Source organism: Carcharhinus amblyrhynchos, chromosome 9 (assembly GCF_965287045.1).
Source record: "Carcharhinus amblyrhynchos chromosome 9, sCarAmb.v2.hapA, whole genome shotgun sequence".
Lineage (NCBI taxonomy): Eukaryota > Metazoa > Chordata > Chondrichthyes > Carcharhiniformes > Carcharhinidae > Carcharhinus > Carcharhinus amblyrhynchos.
In genome coordinates, this window is record NC_137332.1 from 55,062,657 (window position 1) to 55,084,779 (window position 22,123).

At 43.9% G+C, this 22,123-nt stretch overlaps 1 protein-coding gene across 1 annotated transcript in view; it reads left to right on the top strand.

Moving 5' to 3' along the window:
- ncf2 (neutrophil cytosolic factor 2) overlaps positions 1-22,123 on the top strand; it is a 56,666-nt gene that overhangs the window by 12,699 nt on the left and 21,844 nt on the right. Inside the window, exons 2-8 of the mRNA XM_080195707.1 lie at positions 108-190; positions 1,574-1,682; positions 6,394-6,528; positions 11,949-12,056; positions 14,928-14,987; positions 20,007-20,050; positions 20,777-20,918. Coding sequence (XP_080051833.1) covers positions 108-190; positions 1,574-1,682; positions 6,394-6,528; positions 11,949-12,056; positions 14,928-14,987; positions 20,007-20,050; positions 20,777-20,918 — 681 coding nt within the window. The remainder of the gene's footprint in view (positions 1-107; positions 191-1,573; positions 1,683-6,393; positions 6,529-11,948; positions 12,057-14,927; positions 14,988-20,006; positions 20,051-20,776; positions 20,919-22,123) is intronic.

Consider the following 22,123-nt stretch of genomic DNA (forward strand, 5'->3'; position numbering starts at 1 on the left):
TTCATCCAGGCAAGCAAACAGTGTTCCATCACACTTGTGCTTGTAGATGGCAAGTAGACTTAGGGGAGTTTAATTGCAAAAAAAATTAATGTGTCTTTGTTCTCTAGGCATTTGATAAAAGCATCTGCAGGGATGAGCACTTGGCAGTCGCTTTCTTTCAACGCGGAATAACTTTGTACAAAAATAAAAAGTGAGTTACTTTAAGAAGCAGTTTTGGAGTAAAACACGAACACTTCCAATTGAGATCAATGACTGCCTATAAGTTCCAGTGGCAGAGCAAAGCACACTATTTGGAAAAGCATGATTTTATTCTTTAGTTTCAATGATGATCTAGAATTACATTTTTGAAACTTTTTAAAAGCACTGTTGATGTGAAAATGACGACTGACAGGTATTATTGAGTTTGTAGAACATAGAACACTACAGCACAAACAGGCCCTTTGGCCCACAAGTTGCACTGATCATATCCATACCTACCAGACCATAGAACTGTCTATAACTCCCAATCCCATTAAATCCCATGTATCATCCAGAAGTCTTTTAAAAAGACCCCAGCGAGTTTGCCTCTACCACCACCGACAGCAGCCAATTCCCCTCACTCACCACCCTGTGCGAAAAACTTACCCCTAACATCTCCTCTGTATCTGCTCCCTAGCACCTTAAACCTGTGTCCTCTCGGAGCGACCATTTCAGCCCTGGGAAATAGCCTCTGAGAATCCACCCTATCTATACCTCTCAACATTTTATAAACCTCTATCAGGTCGCCTCTCAGCCTTCATCTCTCCAGGGAGAAGAGACCTCACTCCCTCAACCTAAAGCATGCCTCCCAATCCAGGCAACGTCCTTGTAAATCTCCTCTGCACCTTCTCAATAGCTTCCATATCCTTCCTGTAGTGAGGCGACCAGAACTGTGCACAGTACTCCAAGTGGGGTCTGACAAGGGTCTTATAAAGTTGCAGCATTACCTCCCGACTCCTAAACTCAATCCCTCAATTAATGAAGGCCAGTACACCATACGCCTTCTTGACCACATCCTCCACCTGCGAGGCCGATTTAAGAGTCCTATGGACCCGGACCCCAAGGTCCTTCTGCTCCTCACTGCTAAGACTCCTACCCTTGATATTGTACTCCTTCATCCCTTTGGACCTGCCAAAATGGAACACTACACATTTATCCGCATTGAAGTCCATCTACCACTTCTCTGCCCAGTGTTGCATCCTATCTATGTCACGCTGCAACTTCTGACATCCCTCCAGACTATCCACAATACCGCCAATCTTCATGTCATCGGCGAACTTGCTAACCCATCCCTCCATTTCCTCATCCAGGTCATTTATGAAAATAACAAACAGCAAGGGTCCTAGAACAGATCCCTGGGAAAAAGACCCATCCACAACCACTCTCTGCCTTCTGCAGGCAAGCCAGTTCTGTCTCTGAACTCAGTCCTGTATACGTGCTGGAACTTGCAATTCAAAAATTCTTGTTTGAAATATTCAAAGTTAAACGTAGCTTGTGTGATGTATTTTTGGAATTGAGTTTTATTTCATGATGTTGATCCAAATTCCTTGTTCAGGTATGAAGAAGCCTTGAGGGATTTCATTGAAGCCTTTAACCGTATGAGAGGGAATCAGTTGATTGACTACAACCAGTTGGGCCTGAGGTACAAGCTGAGCACATGCCAAGTAAGTGCATTTTAAAAGATGATACGGGGTGAGGGGAGTGGGGGTGGGGGCCTCACCACCAAAAATGCAGTCGTGATGGTAACAGAGATGTAGATCAAGCATTCACAGTACTGCAGTAGGAACAAGTGTTGTGAAGATGCTGGTGTTGGACTGGGATTGGATGAGCTTGCACAGCGCTGCTCCTTCATCAGAGGAGTGATAAAGCAGCAGCGATCTGAAAGCTTGTTGCACCAAATAAACCTGTTGGACTTTAACCTGGTGTAGTGAGAGTTCTTACTGTAGAAAGAAGTAGGATTCACTGCTGATCTTATTGGGAGAGGTGGCTCAGAGGAAGGTGACCCTCTGAAGATGAGCAATATCCTTCAGTAACTGTGGAATAAAGTTGAGTTGTGAAAAGCTGTAACTTCTGGATTGTACAGAATTTTGTGCACGTTCTTTCATTGATGGTGGATTTGAGTTGTTATTGTCATGTGTATCAGTATACAGTGAAAAGTATTGTTTCTTGTGCACTATACAGACAAAGCAAACCATTCATAAAGAAAGAAATGAGAGAGCGCAGAACGTAGTGTTACAGTCACAGCTAGGTTGTCGAGAAAGATCAACTTAATGCAAAGTAGATCCATTCAAAAGTCTGATGGCAGCAAGGAAAAAGCTGTTCTTGAGTCAGTTGGTACTTGACCTCAGACTTTTATATCTTTTTCCCCAAAGAAGAAGGTGGAAGAGAGAATGAGTGGGGTATGTGAGGTTCTTAACTATGCTGGCTGCTTTGCCGAGGCAGTGGGAAGTGTAGACAGAGTCAATGAATGGTTTGTGTGATGGATTGGGCTACATTCACAACCTTTTGTAGTTCCTTACAGTCTTGGGCAGAGCCATACCAAGCTGTGATACAACCAGAAGGATTGCTTTCTATGGTGCATCTGTAAAAGTTGTTGAGAATCATAGCTGGCATGCCAAATTTCCTTTGTCTGCAAGAAAGTAGAAGCATTTGTGCGCTTTCTTAACTACAGTGTCAGCACGGAGGGGGAGGCGTGGAAGGAAGACCAGGACAGATTAGTGATCTAGACACCTAAAAAAACTTGAAGCTCTCGATCCTTTCTACTTCATCCCCATTAATGTAGACAGGAGCACGCTCTCAACACTTCCTGCAGTTGATAACAATCTCCTTCGTTTTGGTGACGTTAAGGGAGAGATTATTGTCGCTGCATCAGTTCACCAGATTCTCTATCTCATTCCTGTACTTTGTCTCATATTGTTTGAGATCTGTCCCATGACAGAGGTGTTGTCAGCAAACTTGAAAATCGAACTGGAGAGGAATTTGCCTACACAGTCATGGTTGTATAAGGAGTATAGTAGGAGGCTGAGGACATAGCCTTATGGGGCACTGGTGGTGAGAATGATCACGGATGAGGCGTTGTTGCCAATCCCTACAGACTGTAGTCTGAGTTAGGAAGTTCAGGATCCAGTCTCACAGGGAGGAGCTGAGGCCCAGGCCTCAGGGTTTGGAGATGAGTTGAGGGAATAATGGTTTTGAAGGCTGAGCTGTAGTCAATAAATAGAAGTCGAACATAGGCCAGAGAGAGTATAGGGGGTGTAGAAGGTCAGAGTATACTGGGTGTAGGAGTAGAGTTAAGAGAGAAATCAGGAGGGAAAAAGGGGACACAAGATTGTTTTGGCAGATAAGGTAAAGGAGAATCCAAAGAGCTTCTACAAGTACACAAAGGCCAAAAGAGTAACTAGGGAGAGAGTAGGGCCTCTTAAGGATCAACAAGGTCATCTATGTGCAGATCCACAGAGATGTGTGAGATACTAAATGAATATTTCTCATCAGTATTTACTGTTGAAAAAAGTGTGAATGTTAGGGAACTTGGGGAAATAAATAATGATGTCTTGAGGAGTGTGCATATTACAGAGGAGGTGATGAAAGTCTTAAAGTGCATCAAGGTAGATAAATCCCCAGACCTGATGAAGTGTATCCCAGGACATTGTGGAAGGCTAGGGAGGAAATTGCGTTACCCCTAGCAGAGATATTGGAATCATCAATAGTCACAGGTGAGGTGCCTGAAGATTGGAGAGTGGCAAATGTTGTGCCGTTGTTTAAAAAGGGCTGCAGGGAAAAGCCTGGCAACTACAGGCCAGTGAGCCTCACATTTGTGGTGGGTAAGTTGTTGGAAGGTATTTTGAGAGACAGGATCTACAGGCATTTAGAGATGCAAGGACTGATTAGGGACAGTCAGCATGGCTTTGTGAGTAGAAAATCATGTCTCACAAATTTGACTGAGTTTTTTGAAGGGTAGACAAGGTCAGTGCAGTTGATGTTGTCTATGGACTTTAGCAAGGCATTTGACAAGGTACCACATGGTAGGTTGTTGCACAAGGTTAAATCTCATGGAATCCAGGATGAGGTAGCTAAATGGATAAAAAATTGGCTTGATGACAAAAGCCAGAGTGGTTGTAGGGGGTTGTTTTTCAAACTGGAGACCTGTGACCAGTGGTATGCCTCAGGAATTGGTGCTAGGTCCGCTGTTATTTGTTATTTATATTAATGATTTGGATAAGTTTGGAGGCAAGTTTGCAGGTGACACCAAGATTGGTGGCATAGTGGACAGTGAAGAAGGTTATCTCAGATTGCAAAGGGGTCTTGATCAATTGGACCAGTGGGCTGACAAATGGCAGATGGAGTTTAATTTAGATAAATGCGAGGTGATGCCCTTTGGTAGATTGAACAAGGGAAGAACTTACTCAGTTAATGGTAGGGCATGGGGAGAGTTACAGAACAAAGAGATCTGGGAATACAGGTTCATAGCTCCTTGAAAGTGGAGTCACAAGTGGGCAGTGTGGTGAAGAAGGCATTCAGCATGCTTGGTTTCATGGATCAGAACACTGAATACAGGACTTGGGATGTCTTGTTGAAGTTGTACAAGTCACTGGTAAGGCCACACTTGGAATACTGTGTGCAATTTTGGTCACCCTATTATAGAAAGGATATTATTAAACTAGAAAGAGTGCAGAAAAGATTTACTAGGATGCTACTGGGATTTGATGGTTTGAGTTATAAGAAGAGGCTGGATAGACTGATACTTTTCTCTCTGGAGCACAGGAGGCTGAGAGGTGATCTCAGAGGTCGATAAAATAATGAGGGGGATAGACAAGGTAGATAGTCACTATCTTTTCCCAAAGGTAGGGAAGTCTAAAACTAGAGGGCATAGGTTTAAAGTGAGAAGGGAGAGGTACAAAAGGGTTCAGAGGGGCAATTTTTTCACAAAGGGTGGTGAGCGTCTGAAACAAGGTGCCAGGGTTGGTGGCTTTTAAAAAGTGTTTAGACAGTTACTTGGGTAAGATGGGCATAGAGGGATACGGGCCAAATGCAGGCAATTGGGACTAGCTTTGGGCTAAAGGGCCTGTTTCTGTGCTGTAAACCTCAATGACTCTATAATAGACACAAACAAATACCTAGATGTTCAAATGCCCAGATGTTCCTATGCTTTCCAGATGATTTCATGTCTGATTGGCAGCTGTGTTAGTGGAGGATAATATTGTTCATCTAAATTCCATTTAGCCAGTGTTTCACTTCCTCTACCAAATGTGAAATCACCTAGTGCCACACATCATTGTTGTTTCCTGGATAATGTGCATGGGGATTTCCTATAGTGGAGACAGCCTGAATATAAATGGACTGAAAAAACTTTTCTTTGCATCAAGGTGGTTAACATAAAGAACGTTCTCTAAACATCATTAGATAAGTACAAGTGCGACTTTTTATAGATGAGAGCAACATTTACCTGGCAAATGATGCATATCTGGTCAAACTCATGCCTCTATCTACAGAGAAAATGAACTCGTTCCCCTCTCCAAATTAATATTCATCACTTGCTTACAGAGCTGTGGACAGTGGATTGCCTGCCCTGATGTGGCAGATGTTCCTTGGAATGGGTTGGGAGGATGCCAATACTAAAGCAGCCTGTTCCACACAGTGAAGGTGGTAGGCAGGTGTTCTCCGAGTTGTCTCAGAACAACCCTTGCACTGGGAATAGAGGCACTACATAGAGGCAAAAATTTGGAAAGGCATCATGTTTCAGTACATACTTGGTGGGCTGAAGGGCCGGTTCCTGCATTGTCTTTGTTCGTGATGGTCATGGTCAGAATATCTGTCATCTCAATTAAGTGTTGAGAACCATTTCAGGAATCTGATCTATTGTAAAGTGCCAAAACTAGCAGAATGCAAGAATGGTGAGAAAAAGTAATCTTGGATTTAAAAAACAACTTCAACAGCAGAGACCTTGAAGGAAAAGCAAATACCACAAGGAACTGAGAGCACATGAACATGTAAATTCACAGCCCCAAAAACATTTTTTTTTTTTAAAAAATGACCTTCTCCTTTAAGGGGGTGACCTGAGCTCCCAAACATTCCAGTGCACCTAAATGTTTTGGATAAGACTGCCATTGCAGTGGAGTTTAAAACAAACTCTAACATGTAAACTTCAGACTGCTGATGTAAGGAGGTAACAGAACATAGGTATACTAGTAGCTTCACCAGCTTGACTTTACCAAAACATTGGCTACAAGATCAGGCATGGTGGAAATTGGGCACATGAAGACTCCATGCCCAATTCCAGAATTCCAAGGTTAGTAATGTAATGGTTCAATAATTGTTATTAACAATGATGTTTTAAATATCATTACTCTGTACTAAAACTTTGATTGACCCTTCTAGGTACTTCACAACGTAGCACTAGTACATGCCACGATAAAGGAATGGGATCAAGCTGAAGAGGCTTTGAAGAAAGCCTTAACTTTTAAAACCGAGGCCAAGCCCAACTTTGTGGATCAAGCCCTGAAAGCTGTCATGGTACAGACATTATTCAAATGTTCACAGATCTCCTCACACTGTACCATTCCATTCTCTCTCTTTTTCCCCCTGAGAATGCTTCTGTAGCTCTGTCCAGATTGAGAGCTAGGCCATGGTTCTCCTGAATTGGGACTAAGCGCCCACACTAGTGGGATTCTCTCATCTGAAAGATGCTAATTTATTCAGATCAGGCAACCTGCCTGCCAGCCCTGCTGTTCCAAGACCAGGTCACCATTCTTGAATGGCCACCGATCTCCATCCCTGTAGACAGGTCCCCATTCCCTTAAAAACATAAATGGTGCCACCAATACTGATTAGGGGAGCACCACCAACCCCTCACAAAAGAGAGGCAGCCTTCCCTCCCCACCAAATAATGTGTAACCCCCTCCCTTCACACCATGCAGGCATGAGGGTGACCTGACCCCACCCACTTTCCCCCACCAAGGCCTCCTTTCACCCTCAGGGTCCCCCACTCAGTCCCCTCCCTCCTCAGACCCCTACTCATCCCCCCTTCAGTCCAAGCACCTTGGCAGTGCCAAGTGCAGTGCACCCTGGCACTGACACCCTGGCCTGGCACTTTCAGCCCAGTGGCAATTAGCCCCTCTGCTGCTGCCAGGCTGCAGAGGAAGGGACCCTCAAGGGTCCTGGGAGTTGATTGAGCTTGGGCAGGGGGTAAAGTGTTAACCGCCACTCTTCATTTGGTTGGAGGTATCGTGGCTGGACTGACCGCTGCTCGCCCTGGCAATCACCCCTAGCATGGTGATTTCAGGCAGTTCTGTGATGTCAGCTGTGCAAATTCTGAAGTGGCCAGGTCACTTTAACCTCCATGCAATGCACACCCCGCTCCCCCTCTCCCAACCTGGTCACAAGACAGGATTTTAAAATCATTGTAGCACTGCATTCTGCAACAGAGATTCTTCTTTCTTTTTGTTTGAAGCTGCAGGTGAGAGCAGACCCTTTTGAAGTAGTTGACTTGGTTTGCAAAGAGGAAGTGAAACCATAGGCTGTCAATCAGGATTAAACTCTGTCTACACTGTGGTCAGGATTAATGGGATACTTAAGGTGCAGTCAACATTGAAGGGAAATTCAAATAAACGCAGAGGATGGAGGATGATGTACATCCATTGATCTGATAGCTGAATCTTTTACAAGGCACTACAGGTTGAACTTGTTATAGGTCAAAGGCTCTAAGTGCAATGGAGAGAGTGTTTCAATGATTTTAGTTTGCTGAGGTGTCTCAGCAACTTCAAATCTGTATTCATACATTGGGGCTGAGTGCATAGTTGGGCAGACAGGAACTTCCTCTCTCTCTCTCCAGGTGAAATTGGCATCTCTGCTCTGTCAGAGGACTTCAAAAGGGTCTGCTCTCATCTGCAGTCTGACAGGGAGAAATGAAAACCTCTGCTGCAGAATGGAGTGCTGCAATGATTTAAAATTCTGCCAGGTGACTGGGGGGCATGGAGGTTCAAGAGACCTGGACAGTTCAGGATTTACACTGCTGACAAGCTGGAATGTAGAGATCGCCATGCCAAGGATGAATATAAAGAATACAAGAACTAGGAGCAGGAGTATGTCATCTGGTTCCTCAAGCTGCTTCACCATTGAATAAGAACATAGAACAAAGAAAAACTACAGCACAAACAGGTTCTTCGGCCCACAAGTTGAGCCAAACATATCTCTACCTACTAGGTTTACCTATAAACCTCAATCCTACTAAGTCCCATGTACTCATCCAGAAGTCTCTTAAAAGACCCTATCAAATCTGCCTCTACCACCATCGCCAGCAGCCGATTCCACACACCCACCACCGTCTGAGTGAAAAACTTACCCCTGACATCACCTCTGTACCTACTCACCAGCACCCTAAACCTGTGTCCTCTTGTGGCAGCCATTTCAGCCCTAGGAAAAAGCCTTTGAGAATCCACCCAATCAATACCTCTCAACATCTTATACACCTCTACCAGGTCACCTCTCATCCTTCATCTCTTCAAGGAGAAAAGACTGAGCTCTCTCAACCTACCCTCATAAGGCATGCCACCCAATCCTCCTTGTAAATCTCCTCTGCACCCTTTCAATGGCTTCCACATCCTTCCTGTAATGAGGGGACCAGAACTGAGCACAGTACTCCAAGACAGGTCTGACCAGGGTCTTATAAAGCTGCAGCATTATCTCTCAACTCCTAAACTCAATTCCTCGATTGACAAAGGCCAGTACACCGTACGCCTTCTTAACCACATCCTCTACCTGCAAAGCTGATTTGAGAGTCCTATGAAACTGGACTCCAAGATCCTTCTGATCTTCCACACTGCTAAGAGTCTTACCCTTAATATTATATTCCTTCATCCCATTTGACCTGCCAAAATGAACCACCACGCGCTTATCCAGGTTGAAGTCCATCTGCCACTTCTCTGCCCAGTCTTGCATCCTGTCTATGTCTTGCTGAAACTTCTAACATCCCTCCAGACTATCCACAACACCTCCAACCTTCGTGTCATTGACAAAAGATCATGGCTGATCTTTTGATGGACTCAGTCCACTTACCTGCCTGCTCACCATAACCCTTAATTCCTTTACTGTTCAAAAATGTATCTATCTTTGCCTTAAAAACATTCAACAAGATAGCCTCAATTGCTTTACTGGACAGGGAATTCCACAGATTCAGAACCCTTTGTGTTAAGAAGTTCCTTCTCAACTCAGTCCTAAATCTGCTCTCCCTTGCTTTGAAGCCATGCCCCCTAGTTCCAGTTTCACCTGCCAGTGGAAACACGTCCTTACTTCTATCTTATCTATTCCCTTCATAGTCATATATGTTTCTATAGGATCTTTCCTCATTCTTCTGAATTCTAATGAGTATAGCCCCAGTCAACTCAGTCTCTCCTCATAAGCCAACCCTCTCAACTCCAGAATCAACCTAGTGTATCTCCTCTGCACCCCCTCCAGTGCCAGTGTATCCTTTCTCAAGTAAGGAGACTAAAACAGTACACAGTACTCCAGGTGTGGCTTCACTAGCACCTTACATAGCTGCAACACAACCTCGCTGTTTTTAAACGCCATCCCTCTAGCAACAAAAGACAAAATTCCATTTGCCTTCTTAATTACCTGCAAACCAACATTTTGCAATTCACGCACAAGACAGAGGGACAGCATGTTGCTGCACAGCAACATGCTGCAATTTTTTAACCATTTAAGTAATAGTCCATTTTGCTGTTATTCCTACCAAAATGGATGACCTCATATTTACCAATATTGTTGTCCATTTGTCACACTTAGACTGTCAATATCCTTTGCAGACTTTCTGCATCCTCTACACACTTTACTCTGCCACTCATAATAAGAACATAATAAGAAATAGGAGCAGGAGTAGGCCATCTAGCCCTTCGAGCCTGCCCCGCCATTCAATAAGATCATGGCTGATCTGTCGTGGCTCAGTTCCACATTCCCGCCCTCTCCCCATAACCCTTAATCCCCTCTCTTATCAAAAACCCATCAACCCGCGTCTTAAAAATATTTAGCGAGGCAGCCTCCACCACTTCAATGGGCAGAGAATTCCAGAGATTCACCACCCTTTGAGTGAAGAAGTTCCTCCTCAACTCCGTTCTAAACCGCCCCCCCTTTATCTTGAGGCTGTGCCCCCTAGTCCTACTGTCCTTTCTGAGTGGGAAGAGTCTCTCCACCTCTATCCTATCCATCCCATTCATCATCTTATACGTCTCAATGAGATCTCCCCTCATTCTTCTAAACTCTAACGAGTACAAGCCTAGTTTATTCAGCCTCTCCTCATAGCTCAACCCCCTCAACTCCGGTATCAGCCTAGTAAACCTCCTCTGCACTCCCTCCAAGGCCAAAATATCCTTGCGTAAGTACGGCGCCCAAAACTGCACACAGTACTCCAGCTGCGGCCTCACATTTTGACACACTACATTTGGTCCCCAACTTCAAATCATCTATGTAAATTGTAAACAATTGCAGTCCCAACACTGATCCCTGAGGCAACCACTAGTCACTGATCGCCAACCAGTAAAACATCCATTTACCTCCACTTTTTGCTTTCTATTAGTTAACCAATCCTCTACCCATGTTAATACATTACCCGTAACATTGTGCATCTTTATTTTATGCAGCAGTCTTGTGCAGCACCTTGTCAAATGCCTTCTGAAAATCCAGATGCACAATGCATCCACTGATTTCCCTGTGGTCTACTGTGCTTGTAATGTCCTCAAATAATTCCAGTAAATAAGCTGAATATCACCTGCCTTTCATGAGCCTTTGCTGTGTCTTCAGGCCTGCCAAGGATGGAGGTGGAAGTGAAGTCTCGATAACCCCGTCATGGCAGAGAGTGGTGAGATCAACCCCTTGCTTCCAGCCCTCCAAATCCCTAGGACCACTGAGGGACTCTTCCTCTGCAGCCTGACAGCAGCAGAGGGGCAAATGGCCACTGGACCTACCTCCTCGGGCCCACAAGATGCTTGGCCTGAGGCAGCCTGAGCGGGGGAGTCTGAAGGCGGAGGGAGCCTGAGTGGGGGGCTTGGGTCGGATAGTTCTCATGCCTACATAGAATATGGGGTGAGATGAGGGGTGGAGAGTGGGGGGGAAAATACCCCTCACTGCTGTGGGCTTGGTGGTGCTTCCTTGACCCTTGGGGTCCAACATGCCAGGCCTTCGCTTATAAGGACCTGTATGAAAGCTCATCTGGTGCAAATCCCCCTGGGGAGGTGGGTGAATAGCGACAGCTATTTGACTCCAGGCTGCAAACCCGCCAGTTATACTGAAGTGTCTGATTTGAATATGCACAGGGCTCTCGCCCACTATGGGCAGAAGCCCAATCCTGAGAGGGTCCCAGTGGGTTTGGCGACTGGCACGAAGTTAGCTTTCCCGTTGACTCCTGAGTCTCTGAGCCATCGTGATTCGCGATCGGGGTAAACAAGCTCAGAGAATTTCCCCTTGTCCCCCCCAGCTATCTGCTTAAGTATCATTAATTGTCTGACCCTGATGATGTGCATGATTAGAATCAACTAGAACTGGCACAGGGAATAATCCAGCTCAGCACAGTTTTACTCGGCAAACACAATGTGCAACTGATCTCTGCTTCACCTGATGCAGTTACTGCTACTTGCCTAGTCTCGATTGATATTAATTAGGGCGTTATCACAGGTCTCATTAACATGCAGGAATGTTCAGTGGAGACATTCACTCGTTGGGCTCGGAACTGATCTCAGTTAAACATCATTCAGGGATTTCATATCTTGTGATGAATCAGAACAAATTTGATGGTGGAACTATCGTGAAAATAAACTACGAGCCGAAAACAATTCCTTCGATATTAAAAGTGCTCTTTTCTAAATTAATTGCAGTAGGGTTGGGAGGTATGTTGTGTTTTCGTCATGTGTTGACTTGACCTAACCCCTGATTCCTCTGCACAGAAGCAAGAATTGTTTCAGCTCCTACAGCTGCCTACAGGAGAACTCTTCCGACCCAAGAGAAAGATAGTGGCTCAGCTGGAGAAGCAGGACTTCCTGGGAGAGGCTAAGGTACCCACTCATTCCCAAAACATTCCCATTTCACCATATAATATAGAATGATTTTGAACTTCGGATGTCCACAAACTCAATTATCAAGTGACTTGTTCAGTAGTGTTTCAGACCTCTGTGGTATGGATTGTATGGATGGCTGCTGAACAAAGGGCTGCAGATACAAACATACCTATGAGCAGAACTCTACCACTTTGCCTGCCACAGAATAGGAGCGGGCAAGAGTCTGACAATGGAGATCTCCGTTGACCTCGAGTGGGAATTTCTGGTCTCGCTCAAACAAAGCTGTAAAATCCTGTCATAAACTCTATTATTTGAAAAAAAATGTTCTTGTCTATCAAATAAGTAAGACATGAGACCCCTTTCCAAAGTTTCTAACTAGGGATAAGATCTTGTACCAAGTTCAAAATCAAACCCGAGTTTGGGATTGAAAGGGTAAGTGGTTGGCATCATTATTTCACTTTTGAGGCTTCCTCTGCTGGTTTGATGCAATCCATATAATTTAATAGTCAATGCATTCACATCAGATACAAAAGGAAATGCAAAACATTGACATTAATTAGAACAAGTAGATTTTGTTTTTGTTTAGAGTTTACATATTTCTGGATCGCTGCTGAAAACCTGGAGGAATGGCAACACAAAATTGGTGGTGGTAATATTAGGGCAGTAGAAACTGCGAGATAATCTCTTCAGTGTGATTTTCTTTCAATCTTTTCATGATAATGAGAGTCAAGCATTTAGAACTGCTGTGTTTGTAATTCATGCACCAGTTGTCCTGTAGAGAGTGAGGTAATTGCCTTGCTTTTAGTCCTCTGTCAATGATGTTTATGTACAGGCTGACAGGAGTCAAAGAATCACCCAGAGTGGCTTTCTCTGAGAGAGGCCATTGCAGTCTTAAAGGGAAAAGTGGAGCACCATTTTGGAGCAATAGGTGGCACAGTGGCTAGCACTGCTGCCTTTCAATGCCAGGGACCCAGGTTCGATTCCCAGCTTGGGTGACTGTGTTTGTGTGGGATTTATACGTTCTCCTTGTGTCTGCATAGATTTCCTCCATGTGTTCTGGTTTCCTCCCACACTCCAAAGATGTGCGTGTTAGGTTGATTGGCCATGTTAAAGTTCCTCTTAGTATCAGGGGAATCAATAGGGTAAATACATGGGGCTACAGGGATAGGGGTTGGGTGGGATTGTTGTCGGTGCAGGCTCAATGGGCCAAACGGCCGCCTCCTGCATTGTAGGATTCTATTTGAAGCAGAGGCAGATAGAGGGCTGTTAAGGGTGGTGGGATTCATTTTGGATTGCAAGTGACCGATGACCTGTTTTTGCTGCAGTGGTTCCACTGGACTCTTATGGAGCCTGAGATTGGAAACTTGCTGTTAGTAACTTTGTCTTTGCATAAGAGTGTCAAACAAGTGATAGTGACTCAGCCACCTGTTTTACATCACTGGGGTTGGTTAGCTCAGTTAGCTGGATGCATGATGCAGAATGACACCAATAGTGTGGGTTCAACTCCTATACCAGTTGAGGTTACTCATGAAGGTCCTGCCTGCTCAGCTTTGCCCCCTGCCTGAAGAATGGTGATCCTCTGGTTAAATCACCACCATGTAGCTCACTGCTATGAACATTGTACAGTCATCTGGTGACTTTACGTAACTATTTTAATTTCTGGTTCAATAAGAAATCCAGAGAGCTGTAAAACAAGCTTCTGAATCACTCTTCCATTCAGTTAAAATTAACCCTGTGTGGAGCTTGCACAGGAGGAGATGATGGTGTAGTGATATTGTCACCAGTAATCCAGAGACCCAGGGTCTGGGGACCTGGGTTCAAATCCCACCATGGGAAATAGTGAAATTTGAATTCAATAAAAAGTTTAATGATTGCTATAAAAACCAATCTGGCCCATTAAAGGGAGTCTGCCATCCTTTCCTAGTCTGGCCTACATGTGATGGCTTCAGATCCTCAGCAAAGTGGTTAACTCATAACTGCCCTCTGAACAGGCCTAGTAGACCATTCAGTTCCAGGGCAATTAATGATGGGGAATAACTGCTGGCCCAGCCAGTAATGCCCACATCCCATATGAGTTTAAAAAAACTATGGTGACCAAGTCCTTCATGAGTGAAATAAAAACAGAAAATTCTGGAGATATACAGCATGTCTGGCAGCATCTGTTGTGAGAAAAATAAAGTTAACAGGTAGAATTTAATCCAGGCAACACAGCCAGCTACAGGATCAGAGAGATCACCTCCTTTGGTACCATGTCAAGTATCAGACACTGATATGGCCAGAGGTGGGTCTTCATTGGGGCTGAGAAATCCCACAGAGCTGCTGACCAGTCAAATGGCAGCAGTTTGTCATTGCTGTCAGCACCAATGGGAGAGCAGTGGTAGCTGCTGGGAATGCACCCACCAAAGGCTCAGGATCACTGATGGACCCCAGTCACAGTGGGTGAGAGGGTGGGATAGGGATCGGGGGAGAGGGAAGGCAGTAAAAACGAAGAGAAAAACCAAAACACATGAAGAGAAAGGAAACAAAGTGGGGTGCAGAAGTTAGGTTAGAGTTCAGAAGGCTGTAACATGCTAAATGAAAGGTAAGATGTTGTTCCTCATGCTTGCATTGAACATTATTGGAACATTGCAGCTGCTGTCAGAATGAGAGCAAGGTGGAGGTTTAAAATGACAAATGACTGAAAGCTCAGAGTCACATTCATGGATTTCATGAATGAACTTGTGTTTGTTGTGTGTTTTGGTATAAATGGTCTATATTAAAAATGTGTGTGTTGTTAATAACTATGTCAGCATAATGCAGACTGCTGACCAGACAGAACATTCACCAGTGTTCAGAGATTATGGACTAACTCCAGCTGCTCTTTTCTAGGTGGTAGCGTCAATCATTGACAAAGATGCATTCTCTGGCTTTGCTCCCCTGCAGCCTCAGGTACATTTTACTTCATAACATTGATTAAACATAAAGCAATGAACATATGGCTGAGACCACAGGTATTTATTATATTCATCAATCTGGTTTCTATGCTGCACATTGGATGCAAAAGTTACTTTATTCAGAAATAAGAGACCTTTAGTTTGGTATAGTATAGGTCTGTATAGCTAGGGAATGAATTAGGAGCTGAACCTCGTTGCCTTGCGAATCCACCCCATTTTGCCTTTGTCAGAAATTCTCTTAGGCATGGGGCTGCATAAGATGGCAAAAGAAAATTAGCCAGAAATGAAAACAAAACTTTTTTTTTGCATTTTTAACATTTCCACTAATTAATGCCCATTGTGATAAGGTGAACAGTTAGAAGCTTTTTCCCAGGGTAGAAATGACAATCACAAGGGGGCACAAGTTCAAGGTAAGGGGGGAAAGTTCAGTAGAGACGGGAGGGGGGAGCTTTTTACACAAAGTGATGGGGCCCTGGAATGCACTGCCAAATGAGGTATTTGAGGCAGACACATTATTAACATTTAAGACTTATCTGGATAGACGTATGAATAGGCGGGGAATAGAGGGATATAGGCTGTTGGCCTAGATAGGACAATGTGATCGGCACAGTCTTGTTGAGCTGAAGGGCCTGTTCCTGTGCCATACTATTCTTTGAACACCATTAAAAGGATACTTAATCTGGAATGGCAAGACTTAACCTTATGTGGTGAGGTTAGTTATGGACTGTGTCATTCCATGGTGAATAGACAGCAAGATGTTGTTTCTGCAAAGTTAATGGCAAAGCAGCACAATACAATTTTTGGATTTAACTGTGCCGTTGCTGCACATCTGAAGCTGCCGTACCACTTGCACATAAACAGCCATAGAATTGCAGAAAAGTTACAGCACAGAGAAGCTATTCAGCCCATTGTGCCTGCACCAAGCAAAAAAAAAGAAAAACAAAAAGACAGAAGAAAAAACTGAGTCACTCATTTTAATCCCACCTTCCAGCAGATGATTAGAGCAGGCACAGATCCAGGCACCTTTTTATATGAGACAAAACAGAATTTTTAAAAATATTCAATTTATTGCAATCAAAGTCCAATTCAAAGTCTCAGCAAGTGAGACATTTCCAATCCAAGCTGACAAGACAGGCTTCCCACTTCCTGTTTTGGGCTTGGTGAACATGATCCAAGCTGATTGGAACAGGCATTGCACCTTCTCCAAGGCTTGATCTCATTTGCATCTTAGCCAAAAGGCTGAGATACCGCTTTTAAAAAATTGCTTCAAATGAAGTCTCAGTGTGACCTCATGACTTCAACCAGTGCAGGAAGCCAAAACTACACTTGATCTTAGCCAAAAGGCTGCAGAAACTCAACAGGTCTGACAGCAGAGCCAACATTTTGTCAGAGCTCAAGAGAAGGAAAATTGGGCAAGAATTAACTGAGGGTGGAGGGTTGCAGTATTGGACAAAGGAAATGTAAATGCTGATGATAAAGGTTGAGAAAGATGCTAAGAGCATCCATTAAGTGAATGGAATGTGTGAATGTCAGAACAAAGGTACAGATTGTTAGAGGATTTTGGCGATTATTTTCCAAACGTCGCTGGATTCTGGGGAAGTGCCAGAAGATTGGAAAACGGCTAATGTTACGCCATTGTTTAAGAAGGGTGGCAGGCGAAAGGCGGGGAATTAAAGGCCGGTTAGTTTAATGTCTGTTGTAGGAAAAATGTTAGAATCCGTGATCAAGGAGAAAATAGCGAGGCATCTTGAGGAGAGGAGAATTGTTTGATAGAGCAGACGCAGCACGGTTTCGTTAAGGGGAAGTCGTGTCTGACAAACTTATTGGAGTTCTATGAGGATGTGTCTAGGGCGGTGGATAGAGGAGAGCCGGTGGATGTGGTCTGTCTTGATTTTCAGAAGGCGTTTGACAAGGTGCCTCACAAGAGGTTATTGCAGAAGGTCAGGGGGCATGGAGTTGGGGATAGGGTGTTAGCGTGGATAGAGGATTGCCTGTCAAATAGGAGGCAGAGAGTGGGGGTTAATGGGTGCTATTCGGATTGGCGGTTGGTGACTAGTGGAGTGCCCCAGGGGTCGGTGCTGGGGCCTCAGCTTTTTACCATTTATATAGATGATCTGGAGGAGGGAACCAAGTGTAGGGTGTCGAAATTTGCTGATGACACCAAGATTGGAGGAAAGGCAAATTGTGCGGAGGGTGTGGAGAGTCTACAGAAGGATCTAGATAGGCTGGGTGAATGGGCCAGGAAATGGCAAATGGAATTTAATGTTGGCAAGTGTGAGGTGGTCCACTTTGGTAGGAAGGATTATTACTTGCGTGGCGAAAAACTGCAGCATGTGACAGTGCAGAGGGACCTCGGGGTCCTTGTGCATGAGTCGCAAAAACCCAACTTGCAGGTGCAGCAGGTGGTCAGGAAGGCAAATGGGATGCTGGCCTTCATAGCGAGGGGGATTGAATATAAAAGTAGGGAGGTCTTGCCGCAGCTGGAGTACTGTGTGCAGTTTTGGTTGCCGCACTTACGCAAGGATATTTTGGCCTTGGAGGGAGTGCAGAGGAGGTTTACTAGGCTGATTCCGGAGTTGAGGGGATTGAGCTATGAGGAGAGGCTGAATAAACTAGGCTTGTACTCGTTAGAGTTTAGAAGAATGAGGGGAGATCTCATTGAGACGTATAAGATGTTGAATGGGATGGATAGGATAGAGGTGGAGAGGCTCTTCCTGCTCAAAGGACAGTAGGACTGGAGGGCACAGCCTCAGGATAAAGCGGGGGGGGTCGGTTTAGAACGGAGTTGAGGAGGAACTTCTTCACTCAAAGGGTGCTGAATCTCTGGAATTCTCTGCCCGTTGAAGTGGTGGAGGCTGCCTCACTCAATATTTTTAAGACGCGGGTTGATAGGTTTTTGATAGGCAAGGGGATTAAGGGTTATGGGGAGAGGGCAGGAATGTGGAACTGAGCCACTTCAGATCAGCCATGATCTTATTGAATGGCGGGGCAGGCTCGAAGGGCTAGGTGGCCTACTCCTGCTCCTATTATGAATGTAGCAGCAGGCCCAGAAGGATGGGGTGGTTTAGAGACCAGATGGATCGTGAATTTTTATAAGTGAAAAAATTAATAAGAGTAAAAATGGATGAATAAGACAAAAAGAAATGAAATAAAATAATTGGAAATGGAGTGAAGGTGGAGGGGCGAGTTCATACTCTGAACTTGTTGAACTCAATGTTCAGTCTTTTGTAAATGCGTTGAATATTTCAGCCTCAACTAATAACTTAGGCAGTGAATTCCAAATGCCCACCACCCTCTGGGCAAAAAAGTTTTTTCTTTATGTCTATTTTAATCCTTCTACCAATTACCTTAACTGGAAACAAATCTTTCCCATCTACCCTATCTAGGCCCCTCATAATTTTGCACACCACAATTAAGTCACCTCTCAGCTGCCAGTGTTCTAAGAAAAACAACCCAAGCTTATCCAATCTATCATAGCTGCAATTTTGAAGTCCAGTCAACAATTTCTCCCCTGCACACTCTCCAGGGTAATTATGTCCTTCCTGTAACGTGGCAGCCAAACCTGTGCTCAACATTCCAGCTGTGGCCAAACCAGCATTATATACAATTCCACCATTACATTCCTGCTTTTGTATTCAATACCTTTCCAATAAAGGAAAGCATTCTACGTGCTTGCTTTACCATCTGTCCTTTCACCTTCAGAGATATGTGAATATGCAGTTCAAGATCTCTCACTTCCTCAACCCCTCTCAATACCCTCCTGTTTGAGCTTTGTTTGCACTCCTGAAATATATTACTTCGCACCTTTTCTGGATTGAATTCCATTTCTCATTTTTCCACCAACTACGTCATGCCATTGGTATTATGGAGTTGACAGCAATCCATGTCAGTCAGTATTTTGCCATCAGCAAATTTCCCAATCATGTCTCTCAGATTTAAGTCCAAATGCCCCCTCCATGAGAAAAATTGAGCTGATGACTACAGAAAGTGCTGACATTTAAATATTCACTGTTTCCATTCAGTTTAGGCTATATTGTCATTTGAAAGTTCTTTTGTTCTACACATCCGAAGTTTATTTATAAGTCACAAGTAAGGCTTACATTAACACTGCAATGAAGTTACTGTGAAATTCCCCTATCCATTTTGTAACTGCATTAAGTAGAAAGTGGATTTCTAACACTTCCCCTTTCCTGCTCTGGTTATTCTATGTTGATTATTCACTTTCATTTTCTCGCTATTTTTCTTTTTCTCTACTTTATCGTCTGGGTGAAAAACCAGTCGTTTGTCTACTGATATTTGCTGATTTCTGATTTATGTTTTGAATTTCTCCCTCACAGCTCATTTCATTCCTGTTGAATATTGGGCATGTTCAGGGACACAAAACCCAAACAAACTGCACCCACAGATCATACATTGTCTAACCTTTTAAAATGATACGAGCAAGCTATCTGGTTTCAGATCATGAGGAGCAGCAGGGGTTGGTGAAAACACGCAAATGTTATTCCCCTCCTTTCCCTTTCTGCTCCTGATGGTAACAGTGGTGATCATTCTTTCTTTGAGTGTGGCTCGTGAGAGCTAGTGGTCAGTTTACCCCTGGATTCAGGGCAGCTAAACCTAATCAAACAGTCACGTGGACTTTTCATTAATACTCAATCAATAGTAATCATAACTGGAGACCCTAATGATTATTTGTTCCCTCTCTAGCTTTGGTCCAGTGATGCCACTCCATTCTGCTGTAGGTGTGAACATTTAGCCCAGTTATGTTATTGATGCTCATACCTTCTTAGTCTGGCTCAGTCAGTACTCCACAATAAAGTGCAACAAACTATTGAAACCTTGGAAGTTAAAAGTGCTCCTGTGAGTTACACAGGCCATGTAAATTGTTCTGGATCATGTTCTGTATTTAAGGCACATCCTTTGCATCTTTCTATAATGGAACTGTGTCATTTGTTTTATTCAGTGCACTGTTTGGTGTTTTTTTTAAACACTTTAATGGGATACTCTAATTTAATAGGCACCTGAACCTGCCCCTCAAAAGAAAGCTCCAGAAAAATTCAAGTAAGTGGATCCTAATCACTGTTTTGTTCTACTTTCAGTTCTGGCCAGCACTTAGGCTTGCATGCTGGTTAGCACACAGTAGTTGAGTGGTGAGTGAATACCTGTGTGTATTTATCTGGAACCATTCATGCTATTCCTGATAACAATGCATACTATAAGAATGAAGATCCACTGAATGGCCAGTTCTTGTTGTGTGACTGCAGAGACTAAATTGCAGGCTTTGGGTGACTTAGTCTGTTCTACTCCAGCACTGTCAGTGCCACAGAATCCCCTTGTGGGACAGGCTAGAACGGGGGGACACAGTTTAAAAATAAGGGGTCTCCTATTTAAGATGGATGTGAGGCGAGAAGTTTTTCTCTGATAAAGCCTATGGAACTCTTCACCAGAGAGCAGTGGAGGCAGGGTTATTGAATATTTTTAAAGTTGAATTAGATAGATTTTTGATTGACAAAGAAGTTAAAGAGTATAGGGATAGGAAGAAAAGTGGAGTTGAGGTCCCAGTCAGATCAGCCTTAATCTTACAGAAAGGTGACGTGGGCTGAATGGCCTGCTCCTACTCTTAATTCATATGTTTACAAGAATCGGGGCTAATTGCTTTAAAAGGAATGTGTCTACATAAAGACTCCAGAATTGATCAGAAAATAGATTATTATTGTGATATTCTACATTGAAAAAGAACATGAAGGGGTTCAACTTCAGATTTTATGAAAGTGTTCTTCCTTGCAGGACGCTGGAGGGTACACCCTACCGGGTGCTGTTTAACTTCATCCCAAATAATGAATGGGAGCTGGATGTTCAGTCTGGAAATATAGTCTTCCTGCTGAAGAAAGGACAGGACAACTGGGCCACGGTCACATTTAACAATGAGGCAAGTTCCAACTGAGGAATGTGCAACCTCCAGAGCTAACTGATGAGTGACTAAGTAAGACCATAGATTGCAAGTGACTGGCCAACAGTCCCAGAATTATATTCCAGATTCTCTTATTGCAATAAGAGGCAACATGGTGGCACAGTGGATAGCACTGCTGTCTCAGTGCCTGGGGCCAGGTTTCAATTCTGGCCTCTGAGTGTCTGTGCAAGTTTGCCTGTAGTTGCTTAGGTTTCCTCGAGGTGCTCCGGTTTCCTCCCACAGTCCGAAGACATGTGGGTTAGGTGGATTGGCCATGCTAAATTGTCCCTCATGTCAGGGGATTGACAGGGTAAATGTATCAGGTTGCGGGAATAGGGCCCCAGTGGGATTGTGGTTGGTGCAGGCTCAATGGGCTGAATGGCCTCCTTCTGTACTGTAGGAATTCTATGATATAATATTTCCTTTGTTTGAGGATGGAATCATGGACAGAGAACTGACAACATCTGGTAAAATGTTTTTATAATATTGGAGTAAATCAGAAGTTGAACTAAAATGCTCATCACTTTTTGGTATTCTGCTGATGGGAAATAGAAATCTCTGAGCCTAGCATTAACAACGATACCTTACCCATCCACTCAGAGCTGATCATTTAATCCACAAGGTGAGAAATAGTCAGATGAGATCAAAATGAAATCAGCAAGTGGGTCCTTTCAGTGCCCAACATTGGCAAGATACAAATAGTAAACACCAGAGACAGACCAGAATTCAGATTAAAGGAAATTAAAATAGCTTTAAAAAAAACACAAATGCTACATTGGGGCCTAGCTCCTCATGGCTACATTAATAAGAAATCTCAACACCAGGTTAAAGTCCAACAGGTTTATTTGGGATCACGAGCTTTCAGAGCACTACTCTGAAGGTACTACTCATCAGGAGCGACTCACCCTGATGAAGGAGCAGTGCTCTGAAAGCTCATGATTCCAAATAAATCTGTTGGACTTTAACCTGGAGTTGAGATTTCTTACTGTGCCCACTCCAGTCCAACACCAGTATCTCATGGCTATATTAATGAGCAAGTGACCAGAAGTTTCTCCTAAATTCAACAATCTAAATGGTCTCCTTCCCCACCCCGCCCCCCCCCCCAATCTTCATTGTGTTTTTGAGTTAAAGACTAGCTCAGTGACAGTGTCAGCAGAGTTAGTGAGCCACTATAGAGGAGGCTG